The sequence below is a fragment of the Lepidochelys olivacea genome (genome assembly GCF_965140295.1).
Source record: "Lepidochelys olivacea isolate rLepOli2 genome assembly, chromosome: 21".
NCBI lineage: Eukaryota > Metazoa > Chordata > Testudines > Cheloniidae > Lepidochelys > Lepidochelys olivacea.
This window is the reverse complement of record NC_140431.1, coordinates 1,104,073-1,122,583: the sequence shown is the minus strand read 5'-3', so window position 1 is coordinate 1,122,583 and position 18,511 is coordinate 1,104,073. Positions and strand designations below refer to the sequence as shown.

At 44.0% G+C, this 18,511-nt stretch overlaps 1 protein-coding gene across 3 annotated transcripts in view; it reads left to right on the top strand.

The window, feature by feature from the left end:
• HIPK1 (homeodomain interacting protein kinase 1) overlaps positions 1-18,511 on the top strand; it is a 35,635-nt gene that overhangs the window by 2,440 nt on the left and 14,684 nt on the right. For all 3 annotated transcript variants that reach the window (XM_084611452.1, XM_084611451.1, XM_084611450.1), the window contains exons 2-8: positions 2,040-3,117; positions 10,403-10,526; positions 13,887-14,006; positions 15,073-15,159; positions 16,019-16,203; positions 16,665-16,827; positions 17,561-17,783. In XM_084611452.1, coding sequence (XP_084467578.1) covers positions 2,042-3,117; positions 10,403-10,526; positions 13,887-14,006; positions 15,073-15,159; positions 16,019-16,203; positions 16,665-16,827; positions 17,561-17,783 — 1,978 coding nt within the window. In that variant the 5' untranslated portion in view covers positions 2,040-2,041. The remainder of the gene's footprint in view (positions 1-2,039; positions 3,118-10,402; positions 10,527-13,886; positions 14,007-15,072; positions 15,160-16,018; positions 16,204-16,664; positions 16,828-17,560; positions 17,784-18,511) is intronic.

The following is an 18,511-nucleotide window of genomic DNA, read 5'->3' as shown; positions in this document are numbered from 1 at the left end:
ATATTTAATGAAAGTGGTACAGAGTTCTAGACTAGCACCTAAGTGAAATTCAGGAAAGGAAACTGGTTTTTGAAAAGACTGTGCCCATCATTCAAAGAAAATGACAATTTAGAGTAAGTCTTCCAGCTGCATCTTAGGGTCGCTGGTCTGGTCTGGGTCAGTAATGATTGGAAGGCATTACCATCTGGAATGAGTTGGTGATCCTGGTCCTGATCCTAGAAGACAGGGACTGGTCATAAGACACCTCTCATAGATATGTCATTCATAGAATCATAGAATATCAGGGTTGGAAGGGACCTCAGGAGGTCATCTAGTCCAACCCCCTGCTCAAAGCAGGACCAATCCCCAATTTTTGCCCCAGATCCCAAATGGCCTCCTCAAGGATTGAACTCACAACCCTGGGTTTAGCAGGCCAGTGCTCAAACCACTGAGTTATCCCGCCCCCCCTTCATTCTATGTCAAGTAGGATTTTATTTTCTTTAAGTAGTAAGGTGGATTTACTCATCTCTTGCTACTGGTAATTGTTCCATGGTAGCAGGCAAACCTAGCTAATAGTTTGCACGCCTACTTGATTGTTTCTGTTAAATAGATTGCACCAGCACCTGAAATGCAAGTATAGACTAAAATACCTTCCCCAGAACGGTTACATTATTGTCTGTCTAGGTCATTATACTGACAGTGTTACCTTTCAGATTTCTGGGGAATCTTCTATAGAATATTGTATTGTGTCATCCCCAAGCGACTCAGATTCAGTTATGAATTGCAGACTTTGTATCTATTTCCCCCCATTCTAATGTAGACCAATACTGAGAATTTGTGGTTAGGTTCTGACAGTAGAGAGACTGGTGGATGATGATCTGACTTGTCAGGCAATAAAATGAGTGGCTTATTAAGCAGCTCTGAAGACCCAAACTTAGTATTTTCCTTGGAATGCAAAGAAAGGAGATTTGGCTTGTGTCTCTGCACAAAGCCTAACAACAGAGGGTTTGAGAAAGGAGTGTTTTAGCTTTTTTCAGGTGTCAACCCTCCAGTAATGTAGAACAGAGGGAATCTGCATTTTGAGCGTAATGTGACATATAGGGTTTCCCATTTGCTAAGCACTGACTTTCCAGTTTGTAAACTGGATAGTCTCCCCATTCCCTGTCTATGGGTGAGTGGATGCACTCTTCTCAGGAATTGGTAAACAGCTGCTGTATTGTTGCCCTTCCTTATTTCCCCAGTCATCCTGCGCTGTGATTCTCTTTAGAGCTGATCCTGGAGAGTGCTGAGTGCCCCGTTTCCAACTGAAGTTAGTGGGGATTGATGGTGCGGTGCTCTTGAAGGATGGCATCCTTTGACTAGCCCTAGGGCTCTTATTTATGTTTAAGTAAATGCTCTTTAAACCTTCTGAGGCAAATAAACCAAGCTGATAGTTTGAGGGCCTTCATTTCTACTGGTGTTTTGTTACATTGTGGCACCTCAGGGTGTGGAGATACAGATAAGTCTGTATTACAAACATGTCAAGTTCCTGGCCAGCTTCATACACCAGACCTGCAAGAGTGCTCTCATTTGCAATCTTCTTTCCTTGTTGGTTTTAGATTTCCCCCCCATCCTATCTTAATGCTGTTCTGAAACCTGTGGGGAAAGTGTGGTTAAATACACAAGAGTAAGCTGAATTAGCTCTGTAGTTTCCCCTCCTCCCAGCCCGTAGTCCTCTCTTTCAATAGGATCCCCTTAACCTCGGGCAAGGCAAGAGAGAAGCTGGTGCTTTTCTGCATTGCCCACAGCAAGGTAGTGTCGGTGCTTGGCAGGTGAGGCTGGTAAATGTTCGCTCCTGTCCCCAGGAAGGCCTGGGTGGCAGCTGTGGGAGCAACTATTAGAAAAGAAACCTTGTTGCCTTCCATGCTGACATGGGTCATGTGGTGAAGGGTCTCTAGCTCAATAGGGTGCGTAGAAAAACTAATATGATCTTGGTTTGCTGTGCAAGCTGAGGATTTCCTTAATCCTTGGCCTGCTATTATGGGGCCATTGCTAATCAGATGTTTCTCTTCTCATTTCAGGTATGGCCTCACAGCTGCAGGTGTTCTCCCCCCCGTCAGTATCGTCGAGTGCCTTCTGCAGTGCCAAGAAACTGAAAGTGGAGCCCTCTGGCTGGGATGTTTCAGGACAGAGCAGTAGTGACAAGTATTATACCCGGAGCAAAACCCTCCCAGCTGCTCAAGGGCAAGCAAGCTCCTCTCGCCAGGTAGCGAATTTCAGCATCCCTGCTTACGATCAGAACCTCCTACTCCCTGCTCCTTCGGTTGAGCATATTGTGGTTACAGCTGCAGACAGTACAGGCAGCGGTGCAACAGCGTCCTTCCAGAACAGCCAGACCTTCACACACAGGAGTAACGTTTCTTTACTGGAACCATACCAGAAATGTGGATTGAAAAGGAAAAGTGAGGAGGTCGACAGCAACGGTAGCGTGCAGATAATTGAGGAACATCCACCTCTCATGCTGCAAAACAGACCTGCGGTGGGTGCTGCGGCCACTACCACCACTGTAACCACGAAAAGCAGCAGCGCCAGTGGTGAAGGGGATTACCAGCTGGTCCAGCATGAGATCCTGTGCTCCATGACAAACAGCTATGAGGTCTTGGAGTTCCTGGGCCGAGGGACGTTTGGGCAGGTGGCAAAGTGCTGGAAACGCAGCACAAAGGAGATTGTAGCTATCAAAATCCTAAAGAACCATCCCTCCTATGCTAGACAAGGCCAGATAGAAGTGAGCATCCTCTCTCGCCTGAGCAGCGAGAACGCTGACGAGTATAACTTTGTTCGCTCTTATGAGTGCTTTCAGCACAAGAACCACACATGCCTTGTGTTTGAGATGCTAGAACAGAACTTATACGACTTCTTAAAACAAAACAAGTTCAGCCCACTGCCCCTAAAATACATCCGGCCAATTCTGCAGCAGGTGGCCACTGCCTTGATGAAGCTAAAGAGCCTAGGTCTGATACATGCTGATTTGAAACCAGAAAACATCATGTTGGTGGATCCCATCCGCCAGCCCTACAGAGTGAAGGTCATAGACTTTGGCTCAGCCAGCCATGTATCTAAAGCGGTGTGCTCCACTTACTTGCAGTCGCGCTATTACAGGTAAGGATTTATACCTGAGGCGATCTCTGTACCCTTGCATCCATAAAGTAGACTGGCACTGGAGGGGTGTCACTTAATGGGAGCAGATGAGCCCCACAGCCTCAATCAATATGCAAGAACCAGATCAGGGAGGACAAACCTCATCTCTTGGAAGGATTGAATTATTGTCCAGAGGGCAAGGTGTAAATTTAGGAGTCACTCAGGCCAGAGCAGTGCATCCGCTGATAGCAGTGGGAAACTTGCACAAAGATAAGGGTCAGAACGACCTTCATGCAGTACATAAACTTGGAGCCGTTACCATTTATGGCCAGTACGTTAGTCACTCAGTAGGAAAACAAGCTCCATTTTATATGTGTTTTTACATCTTCCCTTTATTTCCTTTCCTTCCCTGTCTGTCACCCTCCGTATCTCCTTCCTGGCAGGAATTCCCACTGCCCCCTGCACACCCTGTGTGCTGTGCTCCCATCTCTTTCCTGTCTCATCTATTAAAATGATTCCTGAAATGGTAATGCTGACATGTAGTGTGGTCAGGGTTAGTGCTAACACAGAAATAAATGGAGCTCAGCTGTTGTTTCAGCGTGTCTGCAGACCCAGGAAGACTATGTTGCATCAGTTAATCTCCCAAAAGGGAACTAAGCTTTTCTTTGCAACTATGAAGTCTAGAAACTTTTCAACTGAAAGTGAAAGGTTCACTGATCTGCTCAGGTTAGGTAGGAACCTCTGTAGCAGAATGTTCAGACTCTGACTAAACAGTTATTTTGGAACTGCCATTTTGGAGAGCTACTCCTTTAATAAAATGACCATAAGAGGCTATTGCAGGAGCCTCTTAATACAGAGCATTAATACAGCATTAATACAGAGATGCTGACTTGACCTGTGAGGTGGATGTTTAATCGAAGGCTGTATGGGCACCAGGGTTTGAAAAATATACCTGGCACCTCTGCTAGCCTGAGGGCTAAGTCTACTAGTCATAATGAAAATGACTTTCCCACCTGCCAAGCCACACATTTCATCAAGAGAGTAGTTAGGAGAGGAAATTCATATGCAGGTGACCAGAGTTGCTACTTTGGCAGTGTGACCTCTCCTTTCCTCCTCACTCCACATGCCTGCAGCAAATTGCAACTAGCACATTCTGTGAATGTGAAATGGAGAATTAGCATGTGAAATGGAGAATTAGCTGCTGCAGGGCACTACCGGTAGATGCAGCAGAAGACTTGAATTGTCTCCCCTTTCTGTAAAATGTCTCTTGACCAATTTAAAATGAATCCATCAACTTTAATTAGCCATAACAATTTAAATGTCAGAAGTTCACAACTTGTCTAAGGCTTGTCAGTTACCTGTTGTCCAGTAACTCCCTGTATCTAGCATTATAAGTGAACTCCATTGCACTGAAATAAGCCCTGCCGTGCTTAACCATCCTTTGAAGGAAAGTGGGTTTGCAGACAGATAAGGAGATCTAATAGCGCTTTTTACAAAGTATTTCAGTGAGCCAGCTCTCTGCTCCCCCGCTTTATCCCCCTTGGGGAAGGTAGAAGCAGCTGTAGCCGATACCCCAGGTCCCTACTCACCAGTCCAGAATTACCATTACTCATTAAGCCCCGGTAGGCATCTTTGCCTGTATAGATAGAGAGGCTGTACCTTTCCCTTCCAGTTCTTCCTGAAGGAAAGTCTCATGTTCAGCTCTGTCTTCCTTCCTAGTTCATGGTGACTTTTCAATGTATGTTACAGTACATTTTAAAGTGACCTCTTTTGCCAGGAACCTTTTATTTGCCTGTTTATTAAAGTAACTTTCACAAAGGTCCTTCTGTTCCTACATGTCTAGAGTTATGCTCAATGGAGCACTGTTTTTTCTCATGGTCCTACAGCTACCCACTCAGTGGCTTGAAACAAAACAGTGTAACTACTCTGTGATCCTTCTCATCTGAGAGAACTACCAAATAAATATCAAGACATCGTCCCCTGGTGTGGAGGGAGCATGGGGCAAGAAGTGTCTCAAAGGGCCTCTGGAAAGGAAGCTGCTTGCCCTACTATGCATATCATACTAAACTAAAAGCCACTTCCATCTCCCCCCGAAGGTGGGGTGACTGACCTTGCTGGAGAGGGGAGTATTCAAATGCTGTCTAAGACTAGGCCTGCTTCACTGGAGTTGGGAAGAATCAGGCAATGTGGAAATCTATTTAATGTGGTGTGAAATTTACGTCAATTTGAGGCTAAATAAAATCCGCCTTCTAGGTGTAGAAACTAGTTTCTCTTGGGGAGAGTTCTGTTGTTTCTGGCTTAATTTCACATTGAAAAGAGCTTTCGAGATGAGGCTTGAGGCTCCAGCATTGTTTGTTTTAAAACAGCCACTGAAGTAAAACACGAATTAGTCTCAGTCCTATCACAAACTAATTGTTTCCTGTCCTGTCTTCACTTTGTATTGGTCTTATGTCAGTGTCTTGGCCACTCACTCGGCTAAAACTTTCAAATTTGGATACCTGAAGTGAGGCTGCTATCGGGACTTAAAGCAGTGGCTTTTTCCAGAAGTGCTGAGCACTCAGACATCCCCTGACTTTAATGGGATGTATGGGGACTTGGCTCTTCTGGGGAAAAAAGCAGTTTTGAAAGTCTGTCTGAATTTAGGAGCCAACACTTTGACTCCTAGCCAGCTGCTGTAATGAGTGTAGCGTGGGCTTTAATTGTACAGTAACAGAATGGAAGATTTCAGAGTAGCAGCCGTGTTAGTCTGTATTCGCAAAAAGAACAGGAGGACTTGTGGCACCTTAGAGACTAACCAATTTATTTGAGCATAAGATTTCGTGAGCTACAGCTCACTTCATCAGATGCATTCAGTGGAAAATACAGTGGGGAGATTTTATATACACAGAGAACATGAAACAATGGGTGTTACAATACACACTGTGAGGAGAGTGATCACTTAAGGTGAGCTATTACCAGCGGGGAGGGACCTTTTGTAGTGATAATCAAGGTGGGCCATTTCCAGATGCTGTACTGTTCTGTGTCTGTCACCCACTTGGATCTAAATTGTGGTGAGGGGGGTGAGCTGAATTGTCCCTCCAGTACTCATGGCTCTGAACTGCATGAATTTTTTCACAACAAGAGAAGCGTAGTTTCATCATAATGTGCTTCTTGTCATTGAATCTGGACTGGTTAAATCCACCCAGTGGGGTTTTGTGGGGGAGAGGGAGTCCACAATAGGTGCACTGTGGTGATTTTTGCACCATTCACTGTGGTATCAAGCGCTGGCAGCAGTTGAAGAGAGGCTAGCACCCTTGGGTTGCTGTTCCAGAACAGGATATGGCCATGGGAGGTGAAATGTGAGCAAGGGAAACAACCTCTGGATTCTGTTCTGCCTCATTGCATTCCTGGCTCATGGACAGCTTGCCTAGTTGGATGACGCTGCTGGAGCCATATTTCCAGCGGAGATTTGACGTGGACTTTGTCAGGCCAGGATTTAAAATGCACAGAATGTGCAATTGCTTTCCCTACACTGGTTGTGAGGTACCTGCTCCTAGGCAGAGGTGTGCTTGGGCTGGCTCATGCTCCGCTTTGGTATTACTGTCAGCTCTGCAGTGCTGGTCAGACTGAGGCAAATCCTGACGGAAGGGGGCATACGAATGTCGGGCCACACACAATGTTTTCAGACGTCATTGATGCCTAGGAGGGGAGTCACATTATCAGCAGATGAGTCAGACAGTTTAAGCTGCTCGGATAAGACATGTTCACAGTGACCAACTCCAGGAGAAGGGACAGCTCTTTCCAGTTCTATGCATCCTATTGCCTATAACAGCTAGGGTGGTGAGTATGGGCCATTGCTACCTCGAGAGAGCGGGGGAGGGTATTTATACCACTATCCTCATTGGCAAGAGAAGACTCTTCTTACAGAGGCAGTCGTTTGGTGGAAATACTGGGCAACCGCAGTAGTGAGGAAGATTCAGTAGTCCTATCCCACCTGTTCAGCGATGCAGATGTGCTTAGGCCTGTCTTGTAACCTACCACTACTGTACTGTATGTTGATCAGAGGAGCCTCCGTTGTGCAGTACCATCTGTTCCTTAGCTCTACACTGGGCCCTGCCCTGCCACCAGAAGTCTGACTTTCTCCACCTCTTAAACTAACTCGGATCCTGCGTGACTTTGTGGCATCGCTATTGCAATGGCATGAGCCGGAGATTAACGCTTGCTCTCTGCAAGTAAGAGGGACGTGATCAAGGGGAGGTGCCCTCTCCACAAACACCACTCCTTTTGAAACGTGCTGGTGGTAGTGGAAGAATCTGAGTTTTGTGGTAACCTTCCCTGAGGCTGGCTGGGGGTACTTGCTGGCCCTGGAAATCAGAATGTAACAATCTGCTACTCGGAGGAGGAATTCTGTCAGTTGTCATTTTCTGCCTCATAAAGAGTTTCCAAGAGTGCAGATTAATAATTTAATCCTAGAGAGATCAGGTGGGTGGTGCCTTTGGATCAATTTCTGTTAGTGAAAGAGACAAGCTTTTGAGCTACATGGACTCTTCTTCTGGTCTGAAGAAGTTAGTCCAGTAAAATATATTACCTCACCCACCTTGTCTCTAATATCCTGGAACCAGTGTGGCTACAACACTGCAAATTTAATCCTAGACAGTCCAGCTGTAAAGGAGACATCTGGCTGCTGTTGTTTCAACACCACTTTCAGTGGTCACTAATAGTACTGCTAACTGCTGTCATTAGCAACCCCATTCTAAAAGCAGATGTGAAGGAGGCTGATGGCTGTTGCATACCAGCTGTGTCTTGAGCCAATATGAAAACTGAGGCCTCATGAGAAGGTAATCTGTTTAGAGTATAAACTGCTCAGGGCTAGGAGCGTCTTTGGCACTGCAAGACTGTCCCTGGATGCGCACACAGGACAAAGGAATAATTCCACTTCCACTATCCATAGCCATTTACAGTCCGTTCTATCTGAGTCAGGCCATACATGTTCATGCAGGTTTGAACAAGATTGCGCTGTGGTCTCTTCTACCCCAGGCCACTTCCATTGTGTCCTGTAAGCGGTTAGATCTGTTAAACTCCCATGGACTTGGCTGGGTGTTCCACACAGGAACAGGCAGCAGACTTAGGTCCTGCCTGCTAATTGGCAACACCTGCTGAGCAAGGATGCCTTGACATGTTGGAATAATGGCACCTGGAGTTGGTTATCCTGATTAAATGACTAAGCAGGGCTCGTTAACAGGTGTATCCAGCTCTTCAGCAGTATCCTTTTGGGCTGCTAAACAAACCGACTTGTCTCAGTACAGTTCTTTCATATTCGTGTGCTGATTTTCTGGCTAAACATTTTCATTCCATTTTGGACATGTTTGCATAATGTTACATATGTTTGTAGGTAATAAATCCCTCCCAGACCTAGCTGAGAAAGTGAACTCACGCTCACACACTCTCTCAAGGATAGTGCGGGGGACTAAAATGAAGCAGCATAGTAACACTGAATGGGAGCAATTCCTGACAGATATCCCTGGCTCACTGTATTACTCTGATAGTCGGAATAAAAGCCTAATTGCCACCGTTTGATTTGTAGGGGGCTGGGCTAATTAAAAGGGTTCACCCACGTAAGAGAACTGCTTGTATTAAAGCAGCAGCTACTGAATCAGTGTGACTGCCCCGCCACTAGAGTGCAGCGGGGAGGTTGGGGGGAACAGTTAGCCAAGGTAACATGTCAGGTGGCACTTGCCTCATTCCCTGATGACTTGCATGTCAGCTGTGAGAAGTGCATTGACTTTGGTAGATGTACGGCATCCGTGTTACAGTTACCTGGGAATCATTCCTTTGAAGTGAGCTGTAGCTCATGAAAGCTCATGCTCAAATAAATTGGTTAGTCTCTAAGGTGCCACAAGTCCTCCTTTTCTTATTCCTTACCATGCACAGCCAGGTGAATGGTCAGATGGAAAAGGGGATTAAGATGGGCTTTTCGGTGTCCTGCTGCCGAATGCCATGTGCTGGAGAGATCTTATTCCTCATTCCAGTACAGAGTCCAAAACTGTAAAGCAAGATAACCAGTTTCAGAGCTGCTTTAACTGGGATGATTATGCAATATATTTCTTTCTTGATGTGTGTTTGCCACATGAGAAATTACACACAAGTGTTAGGATCTACTGCCCAAGACCTGCCCAGAAAGCAGCATAGACCAGTGTTTGGGATGTTTCTCTCCTCCCCCCACATTGGGGTCACAATGGAATTGGTTATTCCTCGGAAAACGGAAGTTCCAGTGTTTCCTGTACTTTCTGGAGTGAATTCCTGTACCTGCTCCCATGAGCCCTTGTATTTACACCATATGTAAATACAAGGCTAGAATTCAATCTATGAGCAGGCAGAACTGCAGGTGTTTGTTTCACAGCTGTGTGTGTGAGGCAAAGGGATAGCTGTGCTAAAAGATCATCTCCTGCAACATTTCTGTCCAGATGGGTTATGCAGAAAAAATCCTCTCCGGGATTTGAGATTTAAAAGCAGCACATTGTTTTGTTCATAATCTCTCTGAGAGAGGCTGGGCAGGGGTTTCTATGCTTGGTGAGGTTCTGTTGCCCCAAATCCCATAAAATAATGTGGCAAAACACTGACCATCACAGTGTCTGGCTATGTTCTCTTCATCCACCTTAAGCCTGAGATGTCCCAAATAAACCCTATATAAACACTAAGCAGTGTAAACAAAGTGGCACTCTTCTCTCTGCAAAGTGCCTTGGCTTGGGTCTGCAGACCACTCTCTTTTTCCAGGTGAACGCAGCCAAAGCCCTTGTAAACCTTCTGAACCTATCTAGACTCCTTTGCTGCTGATTAGCTGAGCTGAGGGAGCATCACCCGATAGGATTTACCCACACAATGCCAGGCTGCTGTCTGACATGCCTGTGGGGACATGCTAGGGGTGGGTTATGTGATGGCTACGGGTCACCCCAAGCTCTGTGTGCCCTGTCATGTGACTAAATCAGCTAGCAACATACTTGCCATTTACAGGGGGGTGGTAGTATAGGGTATTTTGCATTGGTATGAAATGTCTCTGGACTGTTGAGTCCTTTCCTCTTGGGCTAGAAGACTGCACTGTTGATTTACTGTGGCTGAAAAGGAAAAATAATCAGTGCTCCTAAATGAGGATGACACAGACACTATTAGGCTAGCGAGAAATGCTGCACCTTTACGGGCAGCCACTTTTAACGTTACAGGGAAGTATCTCTGGGGAGCTCTGCTGTGCTGTACAAGGTGCTTGAATAATATGTAAATAGGCACCATTTGCTTTCTGTGCCAGGCTGAATGTTTTAATCTTGTTTTGCAGAGCTCCTGAAATCATCCTGGGTTTACCATTCTGTGAAGCTATTGACATGTGGTCCCTAGGCTGTGTGATAGCTGAGCTGTTCCTGGGTTGGCCTCTGTACCCAGGAGCTTCAGAATACGATCAGGTAAGAGCATATCGTGCGTACGGGGTGGTGCTTGTACAGTCAGAAGGAGCTTTTTTTTTTTTTTATAAACCCTGTGAAACTGAAGTACTCATTCAAATTCTGCTCTGATTTGGTCTTCAACTCCTTTCCTGCTTTGATCCAATTCTCTTTCTATCTGTGATAACTGAGGCTGCTTCCCATTTGTGCCCTGCCTCCCACTTTGCCTTTGAATAGAGAACGCAGCGGTCCTGTGTGTGTCTCACTACTGTTTAATATACAACTTGCAGTTCCCGTTCTGGCACAACTGAAATGCAGTGTCTCAGTCCTGGCTGTGCACAGCACCCTGCGGTTCAAGAGGGACAAATTAGCTACAGGAGTAGTGGTCCCAGGGTGGCCTGCCATGCATTTCCTGTCATGTTAATTCCTACAGAAGCTCTGGTCTCCAACACCGAGCATGTCCCAAATGCAGTCTCTGCAGCCTGTGAAGTACAGTGCGCGTATGTGGAGGGTAGCAGTATTACCTGGCTGTTAGCCTGTCCATAGAAGAGCAACAAACCTAAATAGAACAATGCTTTTCCAAGTACAGCTTTTCCATCACATGGTTTGTTTTGTGGTATTACCATTTAACAGTGTCTGGTATATTTTTCTCTATGTGAAAAGACCCTCTCAAATTAGCTTGTAGTGTCTCTTTGTCACCGTAAATTTCCAGAGGAAATGCAGTGGTACATTAGTGAGCAGGCTGAGTTAGAAATAACTAAAGTATGGCATGGTGGTTTCCTTCTACGGTAAGGTTCATGTACTTCTGCAAATCTTATCTCAGTGTGTAGGTGGGTGGGGACGAAGGTCGGGTTCTCATTGCTTAGTATAGAGTTCTGTAATCCTCCAGAAACTTGGGGTAGCCCGTACTCTGACTTCATGTGGTTGAGTTTGATGTCTGTAGTGAAGATGTTTGTTTTTACCTGAACTGCAGCAGTAAATGCAGGCCCAGTCAAGATTTGGAGGAGGCATCTCTGGAAATGAGCACCTGGCTTGGCCTTGTTAAGCAACCTTGGCCTTGCAGGAGGCAATCTGCTGTACAATAATGAGGCCATTGTAACTAATTTGGACTCCAGTTTTTATTGCTCAGCATCTAGTGGATGATGTTTGTTGGAAGTTATTTCTTAATTGTACTACTGAAAATTTTGTTGCTTAAGTATGAAGAATATAAACACTGGTCAGTTTGAACCCAAATTGCTAGAAATGAAAAGCTAGGCCACAAATTCATCTTGGCTCACAAGCAACACCAATTTAGTAACCTATCTAGTGCCCTGTGAATGTTCATGTCAAGGTTCCTCCCCCACTCTGAACTCTAGGGTACAGATGTGGGGACCTGCATGAAAAACCTCCTAAGCTTATCTTTACCAGCTTAGGTCAAAACTTCCCCAAGGTACAAAATATTCCACCTGTTGTCCTTGGATTGGCCACTACCACCACCAAACTAATACTGGTTACTGGGGAAGAGCTGTTTGGACGCGTCTTTCCCCCCAAAATACTTCCCAAAACCTTGCACCCCACTTCTTGGACAAGGTTTGGTAAAAAGCCTCACCAATTTGCCTAGGTGACTACAGACCCAGACCCTTGGATCTTAAGAACAATGAACAATCTTCCCAACACTTGCACCCCCGCTTTCCTGGGAAATGTTGGATAAAAAGCTTCACCAATTTGCATAGGTGACCACAGACCCAAACCCTTGGATCTGAGAACAATGAAAAAGCATTCAGTTTTCTTACAAGAAGACTTTTAATAAAAATAGAAGTAAATAGAAATAAAGAAATCCCCCCTGTAAAATCAGGATGGTAGATATCTTACAGGGTAATTAGATTCAAAAACATAGAGAACCCCTCTAGGCAAAACCTTAAGTTACAAAAAAGATACACAGACAGAAATAGTTATTCTATTCAGCACAATTCTTTTCTCAGCCATTTAAAGAAATCCTAATCTAACACATACCTAGCTAGATTACTTACTAAAAGTTCTAAGACTCCATTCCTGGTCTATCCCCAGCAGAAACCAGCATATAGACAGACACACAGACCCTTTGTTTCTCTCCCTCCTCCCAGCTTTTGAAAGTATCTTGTCTCCTCATTGGTCATTTTGGTCAGGTGCCAGCGAGGTTACCTTTAGCTTCTTAACCCTTTACAGATGAGAGGAGCTTTCCCCTGGCCAGGAGGGATTTCAAAGGGGTTTACCCTTCCCTTTATATTTGACAGTTCAGCTGCTCAGGAAGCGCCTAATACTGGAATAGCCAGTGTGCTGGCAGAACTACATGCAGTAATTTGGGCTACAGACTATGGTATCAGTATCTACAGTGCCTAACTGCCTTCAGCCCGTGTTTCCAGTCCTGCACTTCCACAAGTGGGTTACATGTTCACTGGTTTCTTCTTCTTTTTTTTTTTTTAAAAGATACTTTTAAGAAACTGATCTTTTTTCTTGTCCTAACAAATTGTATCGTTTCTCACACTGAAACTTGCGGAGCAGATAGTATTAGCAATTTAGACCACAAAACTTGGGGGAAGATTTGAGAAAATGTGTTGATATGTAAAATTATTCCTCTGCTTTCTAACGGAGTATCTTTTTTCTTTTAAGGACAGCTTTGTACTTTGTAGTGTAGCATATTGCTGTGTTACTGATACTGTAGTCAGTGTTTTTTAAACATGTTCTATACACTTTTCTGGGGGGAGGGTTATTTATTTGGTTTTTTTACTCCAAATATTGATGCCTTAAAGGATACAGGGGATCTACATGCTTTATGAATCTAAACTCGCACTTTTGAAGTCAGTGGTGCTTTGCCACTGGACCCTTCGTGAGCAACACATTCAAGGGTGGATATGCCCACACCCAACTGCATCACACAGATACCTATATCTTTTCTGATAATTATATATTTAAATAATACATATTTGGTAACATTTTTAAAACCCTTCACTCCTCTTTAAAAATGTTTAGTGATTACATTGGGGAGTGCTGCATTTCCCCCATACTTTCCCTTTTTATAAATAGCTTATTCTCAGTCTGCTAAAACAGCTTTGGACCAAGAAAATTTCAGTAAAAAAGGCAGAGAGGCACATTAGCATTTACCAATACCTAAAATCTCTGCAGAAAATTAGATAGAACCAGTTAAATGTGTTTGTAAATACTTGAGAATTGCATCTTTTGTTTTGTATTATGACATTTCAGTTATTCAGACAGCCTATATTTAAAAAAAATGGAACTTTTAGAATTGTATTTAGAGCCTATTTCCTATTCATTATTAACAAAGTTGGTAGAACCTCAATATTTTGCTGTACTAGATTTAGTTATCAGTCCAGTTTGTTGGCGTCTTTAATTTTTTTTTCTTTACAGATTCGTTATATTTCACAAACCCAAGGCCTTCCAGCAGAGTATCTTCTGAGTGCAGGAACGAAAACAAGCAGGTTTTTTAACAGAGATCCAAACTTGGGATACCCACTATGGAGGTTAAAGGTTTGTCTCTCTCTTTAACTTCAAAATCTGTTTTGTCCGTCACGGACCTGATCCAGATCTCATTGTTACGTGATTTTAATATGCTGTGAAGTACCCTGGGTAAAGATTAGGTTGTAAATATCATTCAGATGTAGTTGATTTGTACATTTCCTTTTAGAAACTGGACAAACACCTAGCAGGTGTCTACCAATAGCAAGCGAGAGTGATATTGACCGCAAAACGTGTGTGATGATGGCCATTTATTATGACTGCTCAGTCTGCTTATCAGAGATGACCTACTTCAGCTGCTGAGCAGTGTTAGGAGTGAACTGAAGTGTATTTCATGGTAGTTTGTTTTTGTTAAAAGCCTTCAGTAGCCTAACTTAACAAACTCCTGGCGAGCTCTTGGGAGAAACAGGCTTTCTTTGTGAAAGATTCAGAACAGACACGCACCTGGTGAGAATTTGGAAAATCTACTCTAGTTCTAGAGTCCTCCCCAGAGTTCCCCCAACAGAACTGAAGGAGAATACGTGATATTATTGATGTTTCTAAATAAACAAGCAAAACACAAAAGGGCAAAAACCCACACCCTGGTTCTGGGGAATAAACTCCCAGGCCTCCTTTAGATCATAGAAGCAAAGGAGGTGAGAGGGCCATCTCTTCCCTCTTAGAGTTCACTTTAAAATGTCTCAGTTTGGCTTTTGCCTATATCCTAAATACTCCTGCTTCCACTGCTCTCAAATACTGTCTCAGAATCTGGCGTTCGCTTTGGTAGAACTCTTCATGGTGGAACATGAGGCAGCGTTGGAGTCTGTCCTTGACCAATAGTCGGCTCAGGTTTGGCCCCATTCTCCTCCAAGCCAGTATTTCAGTTTTGCAGTGAGTTGCTCCCAAAGGGTCACGGAGCAGGGAGCTGGTGACTGTTTACTCCTGCCCTACTTGCAAATGGTTTATTGTGTTTGCCCTCTAAAATAGGCAGAATGATTATACGGCCCGAAGTTTTGGTCATTGGCTTTCCTTTGTTTTTATTTCAATCAAATATTAACACCAGGCTCCAGCTGCTCTGAACAAATGTTTTATTTTATAGACCCCAGAAGAACATGAGTTGGAGACAGGAATAAAATCAAAAGAAGCTCGGAAATATATATTCAACTGTTTGGATGACATGGCGCAGGTGAGCAGAGGAGGCTGTTGGAAAATGAATGATGACTAGAGGCTGTGCTAGGCCATTGAGGGCACTAAGCAGGGATATTCTCTCTTCCCCCACCCCCTGACACATACTAATAAAACTTCAGCTGCTTGGGGCCCTACACAATTGTTTACTCTGCTTACGTCCAGTGCCAGCTCTGACGATGATGCCATTTGAGAAACTCACATGTACAATATAAAGGGGATTATGGGGAAGAGACTGCTGTGGCTCACAAGTCCCGACTCTGCTTGTCGTCTCCCGCCCATTGTGAGGGCTGGTCCCACTCTGCCAGTGGCAGCGATGGTGAGAGTACAGTGCTGGCAAAGCACCGATGGTGCTTCTCCCGGCTCGAGAAGGGGCTTAGAAGGTTAAAATGCCGATGCCTTGTCCACACAAGTGGAACCGCCCTGTTCAAGATGGTAGTAAAGCCTTCAGGAGAAGGCTAGTGGAGACGCACAGAGGTGTAACAGCTCACAATTTTCTGCCAAAAAAGTCCCTGGGTGCACATTCAAAGCTGTCTGAATCTTAATTAGGGAAACTGTTAAAGGCTACCTTTAGCATTCCCTTTGCATAGGATGACACATCTGCAAGGCAGTGGAGAATCAAGCCCAGTTGATTTCACCTCAGCACACCAACTAAATATTGACAAAAAATTCTGTGCATAAGTTAGATTCAGATTTCTCTGGATTAGTGAATGTAGACTGGGGAAGGAGAGACCCTAAAGTGAAGGCGTTTAAGGACCAGCATTGGTTATTGGCACTTCCATAGGCTATGGAATGACTGATTTGTATAGCCGTGATTAATTTTCCATTGGCACTAACTGTTCTCATTTCTTTTTTCCAAGGTGAATATGTCTACGGACTTGGAAGGGACAGACATGTTGGCAGAGAAGGCTGACCGAAGGGAGTACATTGATTTGTTAAAGAAAATGTTGACGATTGATGCAGATAAGAGAATTACTCCGCTGAAGACTTTAAACCATTCATTTGTTACAATGACCCATCTACTGGATTTCCCACATAGCAACCAGTGAGTTGGTGCCACTTTGGTTTTTGCATTGTTCTAGATTGATTTCTCAGCATGACATAGAACAGCATACCTCTATTGTCCTGGCATGTCTGTCTAATCTGCTAATTAAAAAGGAATATTATCGGGGGCTTCTTTTGTGTTTCCAGTTTAGTTACTTAGACTGAATTTGTGTTCTCCCAATTCATGAGACACAGCAGGAAGCTTATCCAGGTGACTTTTTTTTTTTTTTTTGGCTCACATAAATATTTTTCTCTACTGGTTAGAGGCTGTATTATTTAGTTTTGCCAGATCTTTGACGTTTTGTTGCTGTAAAGTTAAAGGCATATACATGCACACGTAAAACAGTATTCTAAGAGCTATGTAAATCCCTTCCTTCTCTTGAATCCACTGCTTACAATGGAGCATATACTGTATATACTGGTATTGTATGTCTAATGCTTCCCCCACTCATTCTATTTCAGTGTGAAGTCCTGTTTTCAGAATATGGAGATCTGCAAGCGAAGAGTTAATATGTATGATACAATTAACCAAATAAAGAGCCCATTCACAACACATGTAGCTCCTAACACAAGCACAAACCTAACAATGAGCTTCAACAACCAGCTCAATACAGTGCACAATCAGGTATGTGAGTCTTTAGGTTTGGGAAATGTTTTTGATGCTGTGGGCCAAATCCTGCTCTGCAAAGTAACTCCACTGAAATCAGATATTTTTCATTTCCACGATATGTAGCTGAGCAGAACTTGCCCCTAAATGAATAGAACGGTGTTGCTGTCATATGAGAACAAGTTCTGAGTTTTAGTGTTCAAGTGTTGTTGCTACGTACGAATTTAGACACGTTCTACACAAATGGTATTTTCAGTGATGTGTTAAAATTCCTTAGATAACATCTCAATTCAGAATTTTTTCCTCCGCTCATAAGGCTATAGAAATTAGAGATGGGGCAGACTTATTAAGACATTCACCCAAGCTAGGGGGTAGTGCAGACTAGTTCAACAACAGCTGACTCATCGCCTCCCCACCTAGCAGAGTTGCTTATTTTTGAAGATACTTTTCAGAATGTGTAGGCTGCCTTTGCAATTTCATTTTCCATATAGTTGGCATGGCCAAACTGACACACAGTTTCTCTGCTCTGTTACTTTGATTTTATTGGCCTGTCAGTCCAGAGGCATGAAATGCAAAAAATAGAAAGCAGGTTCGAATACAACTTTTTTCAGGTCTGTTTTCTCCATTACCTTTATTTTAATTCTTTAGCTGATGTCACTTCATGCCAGGGTTCTGCTACCTGCAGTAGTTTGTTCCTGGGATATAGGGTACATAACACAAATATGCCCATTTGTAATGTTTTGTTTTCTAGGCCAGTGTCTTGGCTTCTAACTCTACTGCCGCTGCTACTCTTTCCCTGGCAAACTCGGATGTCTCGCTGCTAAACTATCAGTCTGCCCTGTACCCATCATCTGCAGCCCCAGTTGCGGGCGTAGCACAACAGAGTGTTTCCTTACAGCCTGGAACCACCCAGATCTGCACGCAGACTGATCCATTCCAGCAAACATTCATTGTTTGTCCCCCTGCTTTTCAAAGTAAGTGGAAAAACCTGTTGCATTCTACTGGAGTTTCAGCCAAATTAAAATAAAACCTTGTGATTTGGGCCAAGTAGAGAAACTCCAGGAGATCACTCTGTGCTCTCACATGTGACTCTGAAACCATTGAAATCAGCCCAGGTGTATATGTATGTCCGGTTCTCCTCTCCCAGGACACGCTTGGACAGGTGAGGAGAACATACCTGCCTACGAGGCAATCTTCACTCACTTTATTGCTCAGCCATTTTTTTCCCCCGAATGTAACACAACAGCATTCCTCAGGACTATAGGAGGAGTTTGACCCATGTGAGACTTAAGAAAGCCTCTGAAATGTTTCTCATTCCCTGAACAGCACCTCAACGCTCATAATGTTCTGCTTGACCTTTGAGTGGTCAGGCTTGCACATGAGCACAGTCTACTTCCCATTAAGAACCAGAATGAGAGAGTTTTGATGAAAAGGGGATTTTTCTAGAGGTTTAAGTGTCTGAAAGTCAGGCCTAGAATAGAAATCCCTCCTGAATCTTGTCCGTGAATCTGTTATTGCGGGGGCTATAACCAGGTTAATTTTCATAGTGGAGCAAAAATTTATTTCTAGGCTTTGGTTTCTTGGCACCAAGAGCATTTGGAGAGACACTCAAGGATTAGAAAAAGCTTGGAATATGCACAGGTGCTATCGCAACTAAAATTTTCATCCTGACCAGTGATTCCCTTAAATTTCTAGACTGAAT